This window comes from Trichosurus vulpecula, chromosome 8 (genome assembly GCF_011100635.1).
Source record: "Trichosurus vulpecula isolate mTriVul1 chromosome 8, mTriVul1.pri, whole genome shotgun sequence".
Taxonomy (NCBI): domain Eukaryota; kingdom Metazoa; phylum Chordata; class Mammalia; order Diprotodontia; family Phalangeridae; genus Trichosurus; species Trichosurus vulpecula.
In genome coordinates this window covers 71545267-71562578 of record NC_050580.1, presented here as the reverse complement: position 1 = coordinate 71562578, position 17312 = coordinate 71545267, and the positions used below count along the sequence as shown (strand labels likewise).

Here is a 17312-nt window from a genome sequence, read left to right as displayed (position 1 = left end):
GAAGGAAAGAAGGAAGGAAGGGAAGGAGGTAAAGAGGGAGAGAAATGAAAGTAGGGGAGGGAGGGAAGGAGGAAGACAGGTGAGAAATGGAAAAAGGAAGGAAGGGAGGAAGGAAGGAAGGAAAGAAGGAAGGTAGGAAGGAGAGAAGGAAGGAAGAAAGGAAGGAGAGAAGGAAGGAAGGCCGGGAGGGAGAGAGGGAAGGAGGGAGGGAGAGATGAAAGGGAGGGAAGGGAGGAAAGGAGGAAGAGAAGGGAGAAATGGAAAAAGCAAGGAAGGGAGGAAGAGAGTTGAACATGACACCAAGGCTGTGAGTCTAGGTGCTTGGGAGGATGGTGGTGCCCTTAATAGTAATAGAGAAATTACCAAAAATGAAAGGGTTTTGGGGAGGGGAGAAGATAATGAGTTCAGTTCTGAAAATGTTGAGTTTAAAATGTCTACGGGACATCCAGTTTGAGATGTCTAGTAGGCATTTGTAGCTACAAGAGTAGAGGTCAAGAGAGTAGTTAGGGATGGATGAATATACCTAAGAATCCTCTGCATGGAGATGATAATTGAATGCACGGAAGCATATGAGATAATCAAGCAGGAGAAGATGGTCCAGGGCGATACCCATGATTAGCAGGCACAATCTGTATTAAGATCCATCAAAGACGGATGAGAAAGAGAAGTCAGGTAAAAGGAGAACCAGGAGAAAATAAAGTCACAAAAACCGGAGAGAAAAATAGGTTCCCAAAGTGGATTCTATGACCTTCTGTGGGGCAGTGGAACAATGTGGGAGGGGGGCGCGGTTAGTAGCCTCAGGTGCAATTGGAGGATATCGAATAAAAATAAGGGGGTGATGGAAACATACAAAAAGAAGAGAAGAAAATTTCGAAAAACCATTCATACATGTTTCATCTGCTGTGTAACAGAGTAAAAATCATAGTGATTACATTATTTTCCAGATAAACACACAGAATGCAAATTATAATCAATCAGTGGCCAAGTCCACAGACAAGTCTTAACAAGCAAGTGTTGGCAGGCAAGCCTGTCCTATTGTAGGGAAGTCCAGCATGGAGGAGCAGGAATATGTGCATGTGATGACTTGTTTTCTATATGATACTATACAGTTACATGACACAGTATTGCATCATCAAAATTTCAATGCAGGAAAAAAACCCACAAATTTACAATAAATTATTGAATTTGAGATGCATCATTTTAAAAAAAATATATACACATATCTTTTTAAAATGACACAAATTTCCAAAAAAAGTGAAAGGTCTAAAGAAAGTAGAGTTCGGGGGGGGGGGGCGGCACTGAGTAATTTTTTTAAAGGCGGGTAGTAGGTCAAATAAGTTTGAGAACTTCTGAAATAGATTATCAAAGAGAAGAAAGTGATTGACAGTGTTAAAGGTAGCACAGAAGTCAAGAGAGATGAGGACTGAGAAAAGGCCACCGGATTTGGCAATTAAGAGATCACTGGTAACTTGGGAGAAAACGATGTCATTCGAATGAGGAGGTAGTGAGCCAGACTGCAGAGGATTAAGGAGAGTGAGAGAAAAGGAAGTAGAGGGAGCATCCATCACAAATGGCCTTCTCAAAATGTTGAGCCATGAAAGGGACAAGAGATATAGGACAATAGCTACTGTCATCTCTCCCATTAGAATGTAATCTCCTTGAGGACTGGGATTGTTTTTTGCTCTTTTAAAAAATATATAATATTTTATTTTCCCCCAATTACATGTTAAAACAATTTTAACATTTGGAGTCTTATTTTTTGAGTTCTGAATTGTATTTCTCCTTCCCTCTCCTCCCCCCTCTCTGAGAAGGTAAGCAATCAGATATAGGTTATATGCGTTCAATGACATAAAACATTTCTGTATTAGTCATTTTGTACAAGAAGACTCAATTTTTTAAAAAATGAAAGAAAGAAAGAAAGTGAAAAATAGCATGCTTCAGTCTGTATTCAGATATTATCAGTTCTTTTTCTGGAGGTGGACGGTATGCTTCACCATTAGTCTTTTAAGATTGTCTTAGATCATTGTATTGCTGAAAATAGCTAAGTCATTCATAGTTCTTCATAGTACAATATCGCTATCGCTGTGTACAACGTCCTCCTGGTTCTGCTCACTTCACTTTGTATCAGTTCATGTAAGTCTTTCCAGTTTTTTCTGAAGTCATCTTGCTCATCATTTCTTACAGCATAATAATATTCCATCACAATCATATACCACAGATTGTTTAGCCATTTCCCAATTGATGGCCATCCCTTTGACTTCCAGTTTTTAGCCACCACATAAAAGAGCTGCTATAAATATTAATGGTTTTTGCTTTAAAAAAATAATCACCAGTACTTAGCACAGTGCCTAGCACATAGCTAGAACTCAATAAAGGCTTACAGACTGATTGATTGGTTGGTTTGGCTCCCCACTCCAAGTAGGGAGGGGAGGGAAGGAAAAGCAAATAGTAGTGTCCATGTTGGCTAAGCTACCATGGGCTCTGACAGCTTATCTCTCACCTCCACACATCCCCAAGCTGGGGGAGAGAATGAAAATGAATAAAAATAGTAGGGAGTATGAGTGTTCCTATTCCCTCCTTCTTAACCTTCCACCCTAGAAGATTGGTTCAGCTAATTGCAACCTCTTCAAAGGCAACAACATAATGTCATTCATAAATCTTTCCCTAGAATAAACAACCAAACACCCACAACACTTATTTTTAGACTTGATCTTCACTGGGCCTTAGTCAGTATTCACATGTGACCTTTCCCCCCCACCCCCTAAAAATAAATTCTTATATAGACTTCAGTAACAGGAAATAAACTTTTTACTCAAAAGGATGAAGGCGACACATGCACACGCCTCAGGCTTATCATCATTTTCAGGTCATTGAAACCACAACTGGTCATTTGGGGCTCAGGGACTTAACCCAGAACCTCATGTACAAAATGGAGAGGAAACATTGCATAACATTCCCTCCAGAAGCAGGGTGCCTCACACTCCCTCCCACCCCTGCCACACACACATACACACACACACACACACACACACACACACACACAACCCTCCAAAGAACAAAATCTCCGAAGGAACAATTGAAGACCAACTTGACACAAAACAGATATTGTTCCTGAACAAATAATAGCTCTAGACTGATAAAATGGAAGGGGAATTTTAAAGTTTATTTGTATTTTTTTAAAGCACGTTTAGGGACATGAAGCTTATTCTTTGATGCCTGAATTAAACCTGAATTATACAAACGCTCAGAGGCTCCAGAGGCCAGGACTTTGTGCCCAGAGGTGTGGCAAAACCAAGTTTGTTTCTGCTCTCATTGAATCTCATCCTCCTGTTCCCACCCACACATACTCACCCCAAATTCAGGGGCCTGGAAAACTCTGAGTATATGACATTCCCTGCCCCCCACCACATCCTGATCCTCTTCAGCTCAGAGCTGGCAAGGAAATGAGGAGGGAAAGAAAGAAAAAAAAACTAATTAAGCAGCCGATAACCCCAAAGTGAAATGCGAATTCTTTACAGTATACAATGTTCTTCCCACAAGCCATTTGTGTTTGTCAGATGTTTACAGAATCATCATTAACTAAAACTAAGAGCTTTGGGAGATAAGAGCCACTGAGGCAACTTCAGATAAGTTACAAGTGTATGGCCAGCCTGGCTGACAACTGATGAGAGATTGCGGTTAGAAAAGCCTGCGGAAACGGGATGCTCTAAGGCTATTCCTTCATTTTCTCTCCCTCCTCCAGAATCTAATCCATCAACTGTCTCAAGCTGGAGTAACCTGGGCTCCTTTTTCATCCTGTTGGCAGACAGGGCACACCCCCACCCCCCAAAATGCCTTATTTTGCGTTGCTGGCTGGTCTGCTAGCTTTATCTTTCCTGGCCTGCTGTGGGCGAGGTAAACCCCTAGAGAACTGGGAGAGGGTGCCTGCCTTTGAAAGCACCAATAAATTCTTCGGGGAGGCTGTGAAGGGGGAGGATGACATGAGCTTTGACTTCAAAATGTTCCTGGAGAACATGAAGGTGGATTTCCTGAGGAGCCTGAATTTATCAGGGGTCCCTTCCCAAGACAGGACTAAAGTAGAACCGCCTCAGTTCATGATTGATCTGTACAACAGATATACCACCGACAAATCGTCCACTCCAGCATCCAACATAGTGAGAAGCTTCAGCATTGAAGGTATGGATAACTCTGGGGGAGGAAGGGTCCTCTTGGTATCCCCATTGTCTAGCTTAGCACAGTGCTTGAGCCATAAGGGGCACTTAATAATGTGTGTTATAATGCTTAATAAATGTGCGTGTTGATAAACACATTGCTTCTATAGTGCATGGGTCTTTGCCAATGACTCCTTGCTTTCTTCTATACTTCCAGTTAACAAGTTGTTGGAGATGAGGACCTGGAGGTGTTAATTTGGGGAGTCTCTCCTCTTTCTCTGTACTATTTAACGAACTAGCCAAAGTGTCAGTCCCTAGAGTTCACATACTGGATTTTCAGACCTTTAAAAACGATTGGTATTTCTATCTTGTCAGTGGGTTCAAAAAAGAAAGAAAGACGGAAAAGGAAAACTCTGAGAATTTCCTTGGTTCTGCCATCACTCAGTCTCTAATTAAATAATCTGTGGTTTCCTTTACACAGAAAACAGCTTACATGGCTTGATGACCAGTTGTAGTGGTAGCATGCTGATTCACTAGCCAGGAGACCTGGGTTTTATTCCCACTTTTTCCACTAACATGCTGTGTGGCCTTAAACAACTCATGTTGCCTCTAGGCTTCATTTTCCTCATCTACAAAAATGAGAGGTTTATTACAGACAACCTTTAGAATATCATAGAGTTCTGATGTTCTAGAAGCCTATGAACCTGAGAAAACAAATGCTCTTGAGATTGTCTTAGTGACCATAGTAAATCCCCCCACCCTTCCTTAGCAATTAATTATATTGAATGTGCAGGCACTGGTAAAGACGGTTTTGAAAGAATCAACAGACACAAATAAAAGCAGATTTATTGATTACGTAGAAGGGTTGTTTAGTTATTTTCAATCACATCCAACATTTTATGGCCCTATTTGGGGTTTTCTTATAGTTTCCAGAAGTACAGCTTGGTTAATCAGGGGATTAACCTTTCTTTTCAGTAGGAATTTGCAAGAAGATGAATTTGTCTCACAAATATTTGCTTACTTTTTTTTTTTGTTTGGGACCTGTGGTTTCATCAGTTTAGGAGTTCCCAGCATGGAAACTCCCTCCACCAAAGCAGACTGACAACTCATCAGCAATTTAGAACCTGATTGTAAGTTCCTTACAGGCATAGACTGGCTTTTGCCTTTCTTGCACAGTGCCTGAATCATAGTAGCAGCATAATAGATGTTTAGTAACATGCTTTAAAAAATACTTATTGCCCGAGAGTGGCTCCTGGCATACTTCAATGTTAAGTACTTGCCCATGGTCACACAGCTAGTGAAAGCTAATGGCAAAATTTCAACCCAGGTCTTCCTGACTTCAAGGCCAACCCTCTCCCTGTGGCCTAGAATCATTTGAAATGAATGTGGCACGGAAGTGACTTTGGGGTCATTTGGGGTCTATTGAGAGGCAATGTGGTATAATAGCCAGAGAACCAGGCTCAGAGTCAAAAACACCTAAGTTCAAGTCCTGTCTGAAATATATGTTGGCTATGATACCTTGTATAAGATTGCTAAGACTAAGACTATATAAGCTGCAGAAGTTGCCAGTCTGTACTGATAGAGGGAGCTTCCTCACTAGAAGTTTTTCTACACCAAGTAGATCACAGTTCCAGACTAAAAAAGAATGTCAGGCATACCACAGGGCAAATCATATTCCCCAAAGCCCAATTTAAGAGAGATGCTATCAAATAAATGCGTGTTAGTCCCCTGACACCAGTATTATCAGGGGGTTCCCCTGCATCAAAACCAGTGACTGCACTATCATTACAGAAAGCCCTCTATTCCCATATTTACTGATACAAAGTGAAGTGGAGAATTAAGGAAATGATCTGGGGAATTTAGGCAAAATCTCACTTTCCCCTACCCCAACAATGATAGTGGAGATCAAAGTATTTTTTTCCCTTAAATCACCCCGATAATCCTCAACTTCAATTAAGCCTATGTAGTCACTGCTGATTGGTGAACCATTTCAGTCTCTGGATCAAGTTCTTTTCCTAACATTGGAATTTCACTTCCCCCTCCCACTCACTGCCCTTTAAAAAATTCTCAAGGTGCTCGATTGAAGGCTGGCAACAATAAATCAGAGCCCTCTCCAAAGCCTTTAGGAAAACACAGGAATTCACTTCAGATTACTTTGGGCTCATAATACATCACCCTTCTACCTTTATTTGCAACGGTGATTTGAAATTACTAGATTTCTTTCATTTAAGTTCTTTAAAAATATTTTATAAAGAAATGTTATGTTTTCTACCTTCTCTAAAGGCAAACAGTGGATCCAATCTGTCATTACTTAGTGATGTCAAATCAACACTAAAATCCAGAATGCTTGTTTATGTAAACCAAGGGGTGATCATTATTGTTATGATTATTATTGCTATAACTTATATCAGTGTACTGCTTTATGAGTTGCAAATCATTTTCCTCACAGCCACCCTATGTGATAGGCGATGTTGGTTATTATCTATATCTTACAAATGAAGAAGCTGAGGCCCACAGAGGTGTCAAGCCTTGCCCAGTCATTGAGTTATTGTCAGACACAGAATTCAGATGCTTTCATTCCAATGGCAATATTCTTCTCAATGTACCATTTTGCCTCTTATAAATTAAAATTACTTGTGTGTATGTCACCCCCACTGTTCGAGTCTTTAAGCTCCTTGAAGGTAAAATGGCTGTCTTGTTTTTCTTTGTAATTCTCTCACAGCATCAGACACAGGGCCTTGTATGCAATTATTAGTGTACAATAAATATTTATGACAGGGGAGGAGAGAGGAATGGAAGGAGGGGAGGGGAGTGGAAGGAGGGAGAGAGGGAAGGAGGAATAAAGGAAGGAAGGAAGGAAGGAAGGAAGGAAGGAAGGAAGGAAGGAAGGAAGGAAGGAATGAGAGAGGGAAGGAAGGAAACAAGGAAGGAAGGAAGGAAGGAAGGAAGGAAGGAAGGAAGGAAGGAAGGAAGGAAGGAAGGAAGGAAGGAAGGGAGGGAGGAAGGAAGGAGGGAAGGAAGAAAGAAAGGAAGGAAGGAAGGAAGGAAGGAAGGAAGGAAGGAAGGGAGGGAGGGAGGAAGGAAGGAGGGAAGGAAGAAAGAAAGGAAGGAAGGAAGGAAGGAAGGAGGGAAGGAAGGAGGGAAGGAAGGAGGGAAGGAGGGAAGGAAGAGACAGCTCAATACAGCAGTAAGAATTTGAGACTATTAAACAAGAGACCTGGGTCTGGGCCCTGGCTTTCCCACTATTAACTATGGTGTCTTAGGCAATTCACTTTATCTCTCTGGATCTGTTTCCTCAACTACAGAATAAGGGGGAAGGGGGAGTGGTCAGACTAGATGAATGAATTCAGCTTTGGAGCCTTCAAGCAGGAAAACTAAATGAGCTGAGTGAAATAAATTAGGTCACTGTGTATGTGTTTCTATTGCAGATGCTGTCTCTATGTCTTCGACAGACAGACGTCCCTTCCAGAAGCACATCTTACTCTTCAACCTCTCTATCCCAAGACATGAGCAAATCACCAGGGCTGATCTCCGGCTCTATATTTCATGTCAAAGCCATACTGAATTGCCCCATGAACTGAAAGGCAACATTGCCATTTATGACATCCAAGGTGGAACAGACTTCTGGGAAGGTACAGAGGGGACCAAGTCCTTCCTTGTGTCCCAGACCATCCAAGAAAGTGGATGGGAAACATTTGAGGTCTCCAGTGCAGTGAAACGATGGGTCAGGTCAGATCCAACAAAGAACAAAAACAAATTGGAAATCAGAGTGGAAAGTCATATGAAAGGATGTGAAAAATTGGACATCAGTGTCCCCCCAGATTCCAAAAACTTGCCTTTCTTTGTTGTGTTCTCTGATGACCGCAGCAATGGGACAAAAGAAACAAAGATGGAGCTCAGAGAAATGATAGGTCATGAGCAAGAGAGCGTACTCAAGAAGTTGTCCAAGAATGTTAGTGCTCAGGAAGAAGAGGAAATGGAAGAAGAAATAGAGAATTTCTCCATCAGGAGACCATTTTCATCCAGAAACAAAAGAAGCACAACTCCCAACAACCACTGCCAAAGGAGCTCCCTTCGAGTCAACTTCAAAGATATTGGCTGGGACAACTGGATCATTGCCCCGAAGGAGTATGATGCATACGAATGTAAAGGAGTCTGCTTCTTCCCTCTTGCTGATGATGTCACTCCAACTAAGCATGCCATTGTTCAGACTTTGGTGCATCTCAAAAACCCCATGAAAGCTGGGAAAGCCTGCTGCGTGCCCACCAAACTGAACCCAATTTCTATTCTTTACAAAGATGATGTTGGAGTGCCCACTTTAAAATACCAATATGAAGGAATGAGTGTGGCAGAATGTGGATGTAGGTAGTACCTGATCATCTGTCAAGCCAGGAAAGAGGAAAATATTGGCATACTGTTCTGGGGTGGAAGGGGAGGGGAGGTATCAAAAGGCATACTCTTGTACTAAGCTATCCATTGGTGCTGACAATGTTAACTGGAGTAGGCAATCTTGGAAGGGAAGAAAGAAAAAAAATCTAAGATTCTAAAGCTGTTGCATGGAACTAGTTATTTGGAAGCATCACTGCAAACGACCCTCTTAGGTATATGTCCAACAGGAGTAAGGTTGGACTCTGAAGCACTCAAAGGGGATCTTGGGAAAACAGAATTGGGTGGGGAGGATGTAAAAAAAATCAGAGAAGTAGATGGAAAGGGGGATGGGGAATGGGCATGGAAGAGGGAGCAAATGAAAACAAAGTTAAAGAATTGAGTGTTAGCAAAAAATTACTTTAAGATTACTGAGTATGAGGAGTACGGATGGATGCATAATGTATTACAATCTATAAAAACAGACATGAAAGGGAACAGGGAAGTAGGGAATGAAGCTTTACATGGACAGCAGTGTTCCTAAGAAGGTCATCACCTTGATCTAGGGCACATTCCATGTCAGAAAACTGATAAACAATTACTGCTTTATGGAAAGATGACAATTAGGAATGTATATGCCATGAATACACAGTTACAACTCATTACCACCATGCCCCGACAAATTATTCAATCACAGTTGAATGTGCAGACTCTGGCTGGGTGGATGTGACTACAAAGTGGATCAGGGCATAAAGTACAGTAAGTGTCATCTGCCACAGCTGTCTTCCCAACAGAACCCTCTCAAGGATTTTGAAGTCCAAACTTTGCGACTACAGTGGCACAAAGAGGACCAGGGGCAAATAACGTCCATCAATTACTTCAGTTTCTCTGCTGGTCCACTACATAGTCAAAATGGATGGTATTTGTTATCAAACAAATCCATTATTTCATAGTCCTGAGGGGTGGCAGTGTTACGTGTTATTGGATTGTATGTGGGGATGGTTCAGTTCAGAGACTCCAGTTCCTTACAATTATTTATTCAGCTTAGTTGCCCTTGTATTTTCTTTGTGCATGAACTGGCTTTTTTCTTTCTAGTTTTCCTTTGGAAGAATTTAAAGAGTAGTGAATGAATCAGGCTTTAATTCACTGAAATAAATGTGTGGGAGTTAGAGATGTCATGCTTTAGACATGGTTATCCAAGATGTACCTATTTTTACCTTCTTTATGACACGTACTTGAATGATAAGAAGACCAGTCTTCCGTCAGTTAAGGCTCACTCTCGTCTGAGGAACTCTTGTCTTTATCTCTCCTTTCTGATAAAATAGAAGGTTTGCCCTATGCAGTACATGCTCGGTATTTCTTCAAGCAATGTGCAGTGGAAATGTTAACATTTGTCCACTTCCTTTCTGGGTTTCTTAAGGGCAAATGGCTTTTTCCTGAACAGTCTTAATAGGAATAAGTGAAATTGGGAAGTTTTATGTTTCATCAATTAGATTGGTCTGCTTTTCTGACATTAGAATTGATTAAATGGGTTGTCTGTCAAATTAGTTCGGGTAGAATCCCAATGTGCTCTTAAGAATTCTTGTATACTGCAACTGAAGCTGCTAACCACATGGTTTTAATATATGCCAAGCTTCATTTTTCCAACCTTGATGGGGAAAAGGGGGGCCACAGAAGAGAGGGCTTACTTGCCATCATCTCCCTCACCTTACTATCACCTACCGGATTTAGGGTGGCATTTCACCCACATGTTACTCAAATAATTCATCCCAAGAGGTAGGGCAAGGACACGGGAAAAAAGCAGAGGAGACCTGGCTAATATAGAATGGATAGAGTTGGGAAATAAAGTGGCAGTGCCTTCTGGGAATGTTAGAATGCCATCTTACACAAATCCTTACCTTACTCTCCAGATAACGAAACATCTATTCCAAACATTGATGGATTTTGATAAGGGAAGAACCTATACAGTAGCTGGAACTACTGACCATTCAAATAAATGTTTATGTTTTAAACCAAAGAGGCTTTGTGGGTAAAATAAACCACCAATATTTTACTAGTTGGGATCCTCCAAAGAGATTCTGTTGACCCCATAAGCCACATAGAAACCCACATTTAAATATCCATACATAATGCTGTCCTCTGTACCTAACAACTGCATGAGTGATTCATCATGAGTTAAGAATGGGCTTTCAATGCTTTTCCAAGCTGTATAAACCAAAGAGTCATTCCATTTTGGAATCAAAAGGGATCTCAGAGATCATTCAAGTCAACCTATTCCTAAGCAAGAATCACTGTTACAACATCCCTGATAAGTGGAACCTTGAGGATCTCCAGTAAGAGGAAACTTACTACGTTCCAAAGCCGCTAGTCCATTTTGGACATCAAGAATGTCCACTTGCCCAGTCTCCCTTGTGACCATGGTGGGCACAGGATAAGTGAGGTGATCTACCATGGCTAGAGGCTACAGAACAGAACTAAGTTAATAATAATAACTTGCATTCGTATGTAGTGCTTTGAGGTTTATATGGCATTATCTTTACAAATGAAGAATCTAAATCTCAGAGAGATTTGATCAAGATCACACAGCTAGCAAGAGTGAATCTGAAGTAGACCCTTTATAAATATTGAGTGATTGATTGATTAAGCCAGGATTCTTAACTTCAAGTCTCCTGCTTGTTCCACATAGACATCTGATGGATTAAGAATAAGTCAACAAGTATTTGTGTTAGATAATAGAAAGACAGAATCGAAACAGTCCCTGACCTTAAGGAGCTTACAATCTAGCTGAGGGAGACATGTCCATATATAGGCATATACAAAATAAATATAAGATATTTGGAGGAAGGGAGAAGGGGGAGGGCATTAGAAGGAACAGGAAAGGTCCACGTGAAAGATGGCTCCTGAAGTTGGGCCTTAATATCATTTACGATATACTCCAATCAGCTAAGCTAATTATTTATAGACTGAAAAAGGATAGCAACAATAATAAAAACTGACAGATAATAATACTATTAATAATAATAGCGAGTATTTATAGACTTTTTATGGTTTGCAAAGTGCTTTACAAATATGTCATTTCATCCTCACAACAACATTGGGAGGTAGGTTGGCATTATTATCCCCATTTTACAGATGAGGAAACTGTGGCTGAGATATATATCTTTACAGTTTCCAAAACATTTTACGTATAAGTTATCTCACTTAATAAATCATATAAACAACTATTAAGTAGCTAGTTATCAAATGGAGAATTCAGTACTTTTCATTTTATGGCTGCCTAGGTTTTCCCTGATGAATGTCTGAACCCAGGACCCTGCAAATGCTGAGCATGTTCCCAATGCTTAGCAAATATTTGCTGTTGGATTGATTGAGTCGGGCTCCCAGGCTATCACCTCCTTTGTGCTGTCCTGTTTTCATTTGCCCCCAAGTTTGCTGCTATTTCCTCCTGCTTCTTCTCCTCCTTAGCAGTGCCTAGACCACGTGAGATGTGCAGGATCTCTGATCAGATAAATCCTTAGAAGAGCCTGGTCAGAAAAGTTTCAACACACTATTGGTCAGCCCAGGGGCAAAGAATGCTCACTCCCTCATCTCTCACCACTTAACCTCTACAGATAGCTACTTTTCTGAGTGCTACGGTGGGCTCTAACATGACTTCAAGAGGCTAATGTGATGATTCATGAAGGATTTATTAAATGCCTACTAAATGTCTGGCACAGGGCTAGCCATTGCATATACAAAAACAAAACTGAAACAATTCCTGCCCTCAGGGAGTTTAATTCCATTGGGAGAAAACAACACGTACATAGATAAAGAAATACACAATATATTTCCAACAGGGCAGCTAAACAGTGCAGTGGATAGAGCACTGGGCCTGGGGTCAGGAAGATTTGAGTTCAAATCTGGTCTCAAGCACCAGCTGGGCAAGTCACTTAACCCCGTTTGCCTCAGTTTCCTCAACTGTTAAATGAACTAGAGAATGAAATGGCAAACTACTCCAGTATCTTGCCAAGAAAACCCCAAATGGGGTCATGAACAGTCATACACAAATGAAATGACTAAGCAATGACAAAAACATATTTCCAACAGAGAAATTTTAGATTCTCAGCAATCCTAGGGGGTTTTAAAAAATCCACTTCATAAAATACTAATTGATATGAGCAATATGAAAGAATTATCAGGCCTCCAAAAGAGAATCATAATGGAGGGGCTCCATAATGCAGTAGAAAGTACACCTTTTGTTCTATTCTGTCTGCCTAACCCTAACTCTTGCTATCTGATCTTAAATCACTTAATTTCTCAAGGCCTCTGCCTCCTCATAAAATGATAAGATTAAACTCAGTAGTCTCTACACACACACACACACACACACACACACACACACACACACACGTGCGCGCGCACACATTTTAATCATTTTGACTAAAGAGAAGGGTTTTTTTTTTTTAGAAAAAAGAAAGTTTCCATTAAACTGTTTTGCAAGGAAGAAAAACAGAATTGCCAAATCTCAGAGTAGGAAGGGACCTCAGGAACCAATTAGTCCAACCCATACCTTGACAAGAATCTACTCTTCAAAATACCTGACAAGTGGGCATCTAGCTTTTGCTTGAACACTACCCATGAATGGGAGCTCACCGCCTACTTAGGCAGGCCATGATCCTTTGGATACCTTGGATATCTCTGGTTGTCATGGAAGCTTTACACGTAGGGGTGTGTCAAGGCGTATTGGAGCCAGCTCCTACCTGTTCCCAAGAGTCAATTGTTAAATTTTTTTTGGGGGGGGGGGGGCATTGACACTTCAGAAATCAGCAAATGCTACAAATAAGAGGTTGACTTATTGTTTTGTTGATTATCTAGACTTAAGAAGGTGATAGAGAAAATGTTAATGATGCAGATTAAACTATAAGTGTGTCTTCCATTTTTTTTCCCCTCTGACATCTGGTCATTAACATTTAACAGCTCAGCCCTTGTTACATCAGTCCTAAAACTGGCCTCACTGCAACTTTAGTTTACTATGACTAATTCTGCCTTCTGTGACCAAGCAGAACCAGTTTAACCACTCTTCCCTATGACAGCCCTTCAGTCGTCAATCAGTCAGGCAAGCAATAAACATTTATTAAGCACCTACTATGTGCCTCACACTCTGCTAAGCATTTGGGATGCAAACATAACAAAAAAAGAAAGTCCCTGACCTCAAGAAGGTCATAATCACCACCACCACCACCACCACTATCATCACCCATTCTCTTCAAAAATGACTCATTTTTCTTTTTATTAAAAAAAATGTGTTTCAATTAAAAGGTTTTGGTTTCAGTTTGTATTTGAAGACATAGCTCCTACTATAACAACTCAGAAAATTTAGGGATACTATTCTGCTTTTGCTTGGATTTCCCAGAGTTGCTCAGATCACCATTTATGGTGAGGCTGTGTGTAATGTTAGCCAAAGACCCATGCCAAAGGCCAAGACCTGCCCACAAAGGGTTACCAATGGGAACCAGGAACGTGAGGGTGAAGGCTACACTGAGGCCTTTAAAGATTTGTTCTATTGAACCAACTTTAAAAATTTGAGAAGATGCCCAACTGTTTCCTATTATTCTTATTAACTACTAATATTTGATGATCTAGTCTTGTGTATTTCTTTAAGGCCAAGTTTCTCTATTATTGGTTTAATTAATAATGATATTTAAAATTATTAATCATTATTAATAAAGGCAATAGTAATTATTCCCATCTATACAGCCATGCTAAAGAGCTCATACTTTATCTTAAAGTTAACAGGAAACCTGAGAGGGCTTTTGAACAATCTCAGAAACAAAAAGTATAATAGAGAGATTATGTTGTTGTTCAGTCATGTTTAACTCCTCATGACCTTAGGGTTTTCTTGGCAAAAATATTGGAGTGATTTGCCATTTTCTTCTTTAACTAATTTCACAGATGATAAAAATGAGGCAAACAGGGTTAAGTGACTTGCCCAGAGTCACAGAGCTTGTAAGTGTCTGAAGTCAGATTTGAACTCAGGAAGAGAAGTCTTCCTGACTCCAGGCTCAGTGCTCTATCCATTGGGCCACCTACCTGCCCAGAGAGAGTTGTAGACAATAGTATAGAGAGCAAAAAGTAGTTATAGAAAGCACAGGATTTGGAATCGTAAGACCTGGGTTTGAATCCATTGACATTGACTCCCTGGGTGGCCTTACTCCCATCTCTTCTCAGGGTCTCAGTTTCTTCATCAAAATGAAGGTGTCTGATTAGATAATCTCTAAGTCCTTGTCAGCTCTAAATATTATGGTACTATGATGAGTTCTGGATTATCCTCACCCATGTTTATAGGGCCAGACTATCCTTAGCAGGGAGCAGAAGATAGCCAAGGGCATCCTAGGACCATTTATTTAGATATGGAAGGGAGCTTTAAAGGCATCTGATACAGAAAAGGCAACCAAATCCTAAGGAGTTTAAGCGACTTACCCAAGGTCTAATAGCAATAGAGACTAGATGAAAACCCACATTCCCTGACTCTGAATCACTGCACTAGCTAGCTGGAGAAAGATCAGCCTCCCCTCTGGGGGTCAGGGAGGAGGAGGGTATGTATTATGGTCCAGCCATTACCTCATTTAATCTTCATAATCCTAGTGAGAGAAACTAGGCAGGTATGATTTAAAAGTATAGTGATAGATCCATTTGACAAGCATTTAAGTACCTACTATGTGCCAGGCACTGCACAAGGTGTTAGGGACGCACAGACAAAAATGAAGTAAGATCCTGGCTCTGATCCAAAAGTAACAGTATGTCTGTCTATACTTGAGGAGTTGGGGAGTGCGGTGAAGAGATAGAGACAGGAGAAGAGGGCGCAGAGAAAGAGACAGAGTTAAAGAGAAAATTATAATCTTCCCTCTGTTAAATATAATATAGGGTAAGAAGACAAAGGGACAGAGCAATTACGGTCAATTAACCCAAAGACATTTTTAAGGGTGTGATGATTAAAAAGGTTTGAGAGATATAGTTTCTGGGTAATTTAATCATTTTATTAATAAGGCCAGCACATTATTAATAAAAGGACAGTCATTTGGCTGTCTCTCTTAAACCAAAAACCCCTAGTGGGGGGGTCACAGTTTATATGCCCTTCAAAGAGTAGCTATTCCTTAGGGGTGACAACTCAGATTGGTTAACACAATGAGAGGTGTGGGCTATGTTAAAAAGAACATCCTGGGGTACCTGACTTAGGTCATTCAAATCTTGGTCAAAGAGACATCAATTTCCATATCACCTATCTTGATAATAGATGGAATCAATCTTTCCCCAAACCCGTCTGAGCAAACACAATGAGGAGAAATACACCCATTAGCCCAAACTTAGAATTTCTGGCTAGATCTTGACCTGGGTAAATCTTTAAGAGAGATTTCCCACACTGGTTGGTTTCTGGATGAGGAAGTAGAAACTGGGGGAAACCTTGGTCTTAATACAACAATTAGTTATTAAATATAAGAGAAATATTCATTTCTCACATGGCCCTACCATGCACTGTGGAAGGCACTGATAACAAAAAGACAACAGTGAAATGATTCTTTCTGTCTAGAGTTGACATCCTATCACCTAACAGGTGCAAATATCTAAATAATTTTTTAAATACAAAATTTAGGTTGCTTTGGGTCTTCATTATTTACTAAATTGGGATAGAAAATCCTTGGATCATAGGACTTAGAGTCAGAAAGTATATTAGAGACCATCTAGTCCCACTCCCTTCCTTTTTAGATGAGGAAACAGAACCAGAGAAAAGTCACACATTCAGCATACAACAGTCAAATAGATTCTTTGATTCCACAGTGAGTGTCCCTTCTACCCCAAACATGCTGCCTCTTCCTTTGTCTAATCCTTTTCAATGCCTTGCATTTTCGTAGCACCTTGAAGTCTTTCAAAGCATTTTAATGTCTATGATCTTCACACTGGCCCTATGAGGCCACCTGAGCAAGGATGAAGGTCCCATCTTACAGATGAAGAAATTGAAACCAATAAAGGGGAAAGGATCTGTCAGAATCAGTTTGTAAACAGCACAAGCAGGACTGGAATACAGGTCTTCTGGTTTCTAGTCTTCTTTCTACTACCCCACTCTGTGTATATAGCTTCCCCTTTCATTGGAGTCAGGCAACAAGCCTTTCTTAAGCATCTACTTTACACTAGGCACTGTGTTAACTGTTGGGGACACAAAGACAGGCAGTCACAGTTCCTGCCCACAAGGAGAGCAGAATCTAATGGGAAGCCAATATGTAAATAACTAGGTACCTGGTAAGGGGTTGGAAAGTTAATGACCTACTCCACTACAATGCTATTTTCCTCAATACTCTAAAAAGATCCATGATTTCAGCAACTTTGATGTTTCCTCCACAGGTTTAGATGACAGTGCCTCATGGAATGGAATAACAGAAGTCCTGAGTTGGAAGAGTCATGGGATGATAATCTAATAAGAGAATGATAATTTAGAAATTGAAGGGACCTCAAAGATTGTTTAGTCCAATGCTCTCATAATATATATTATATTAATATTATAATTTTATTAATGTTATAATAATGTTATTGATAGATATTACAATATTTGTGTATATATGTATGTACATATGTAATATATGTGTATATATGTATATATGTATATATGTATGTATGTATAGATGAAAGGCAATCTGAAAAAGGAAGGCATTCAGAGCTGGGGAACTGGGAAAGCCCTTCTGCAGAGACACAGATTTGAGCTGAGGAAGCCAGGGAATCTAAGTGGAGGTGAGGAGGCAGAGTAATCTAGGCATCATGGGCAGC

At 40.4% G+C, this 17312-nt stretch overlaps 1 protein-coding gene across 1 annotated transcript; it reads left to right on the top strand.

Moving 5' to 3' along the window:
• The first annotated feature begins 3740 nt into the window (after positions 1-3740).
• Positions 3741-8837, top strand: GDF2 (growth differentiation factor 2). The gene is made up of 2 exons (XM_036769635.1): positions 3741-4176; positions 7580-8837. The coding sequence occupies exons 1-2, from the start codon at positions 3831-3833 to the stop codon at positions 8518-8520; spliced, it is 1287 nt and encodes a 428-aa protein (XP_036625530.1). The 5' UTR covers positions 3741-3830; the 3' UTR covers positions 8521-8837.
• The last annotated feature ends 8475 nt before the right edge of the window (positions 8838-17312 follow it).

Coding starts and splice junctions, on each gene's coding strand:
- GDF2 (XM_036769635.1), top strand. CDS start 3,831: ATGCCTTATTTTGCGTTGCTGGCTGGTCTGCTAGCTTTATCTTTCCTG. Junction 4,177..7,579: donor GAGAAGCTTCAGCATTGAAG/GTATGGATAACT, acceptor TTTCTATTGCAG/ATGCTGTCTCTATGTCTTCG.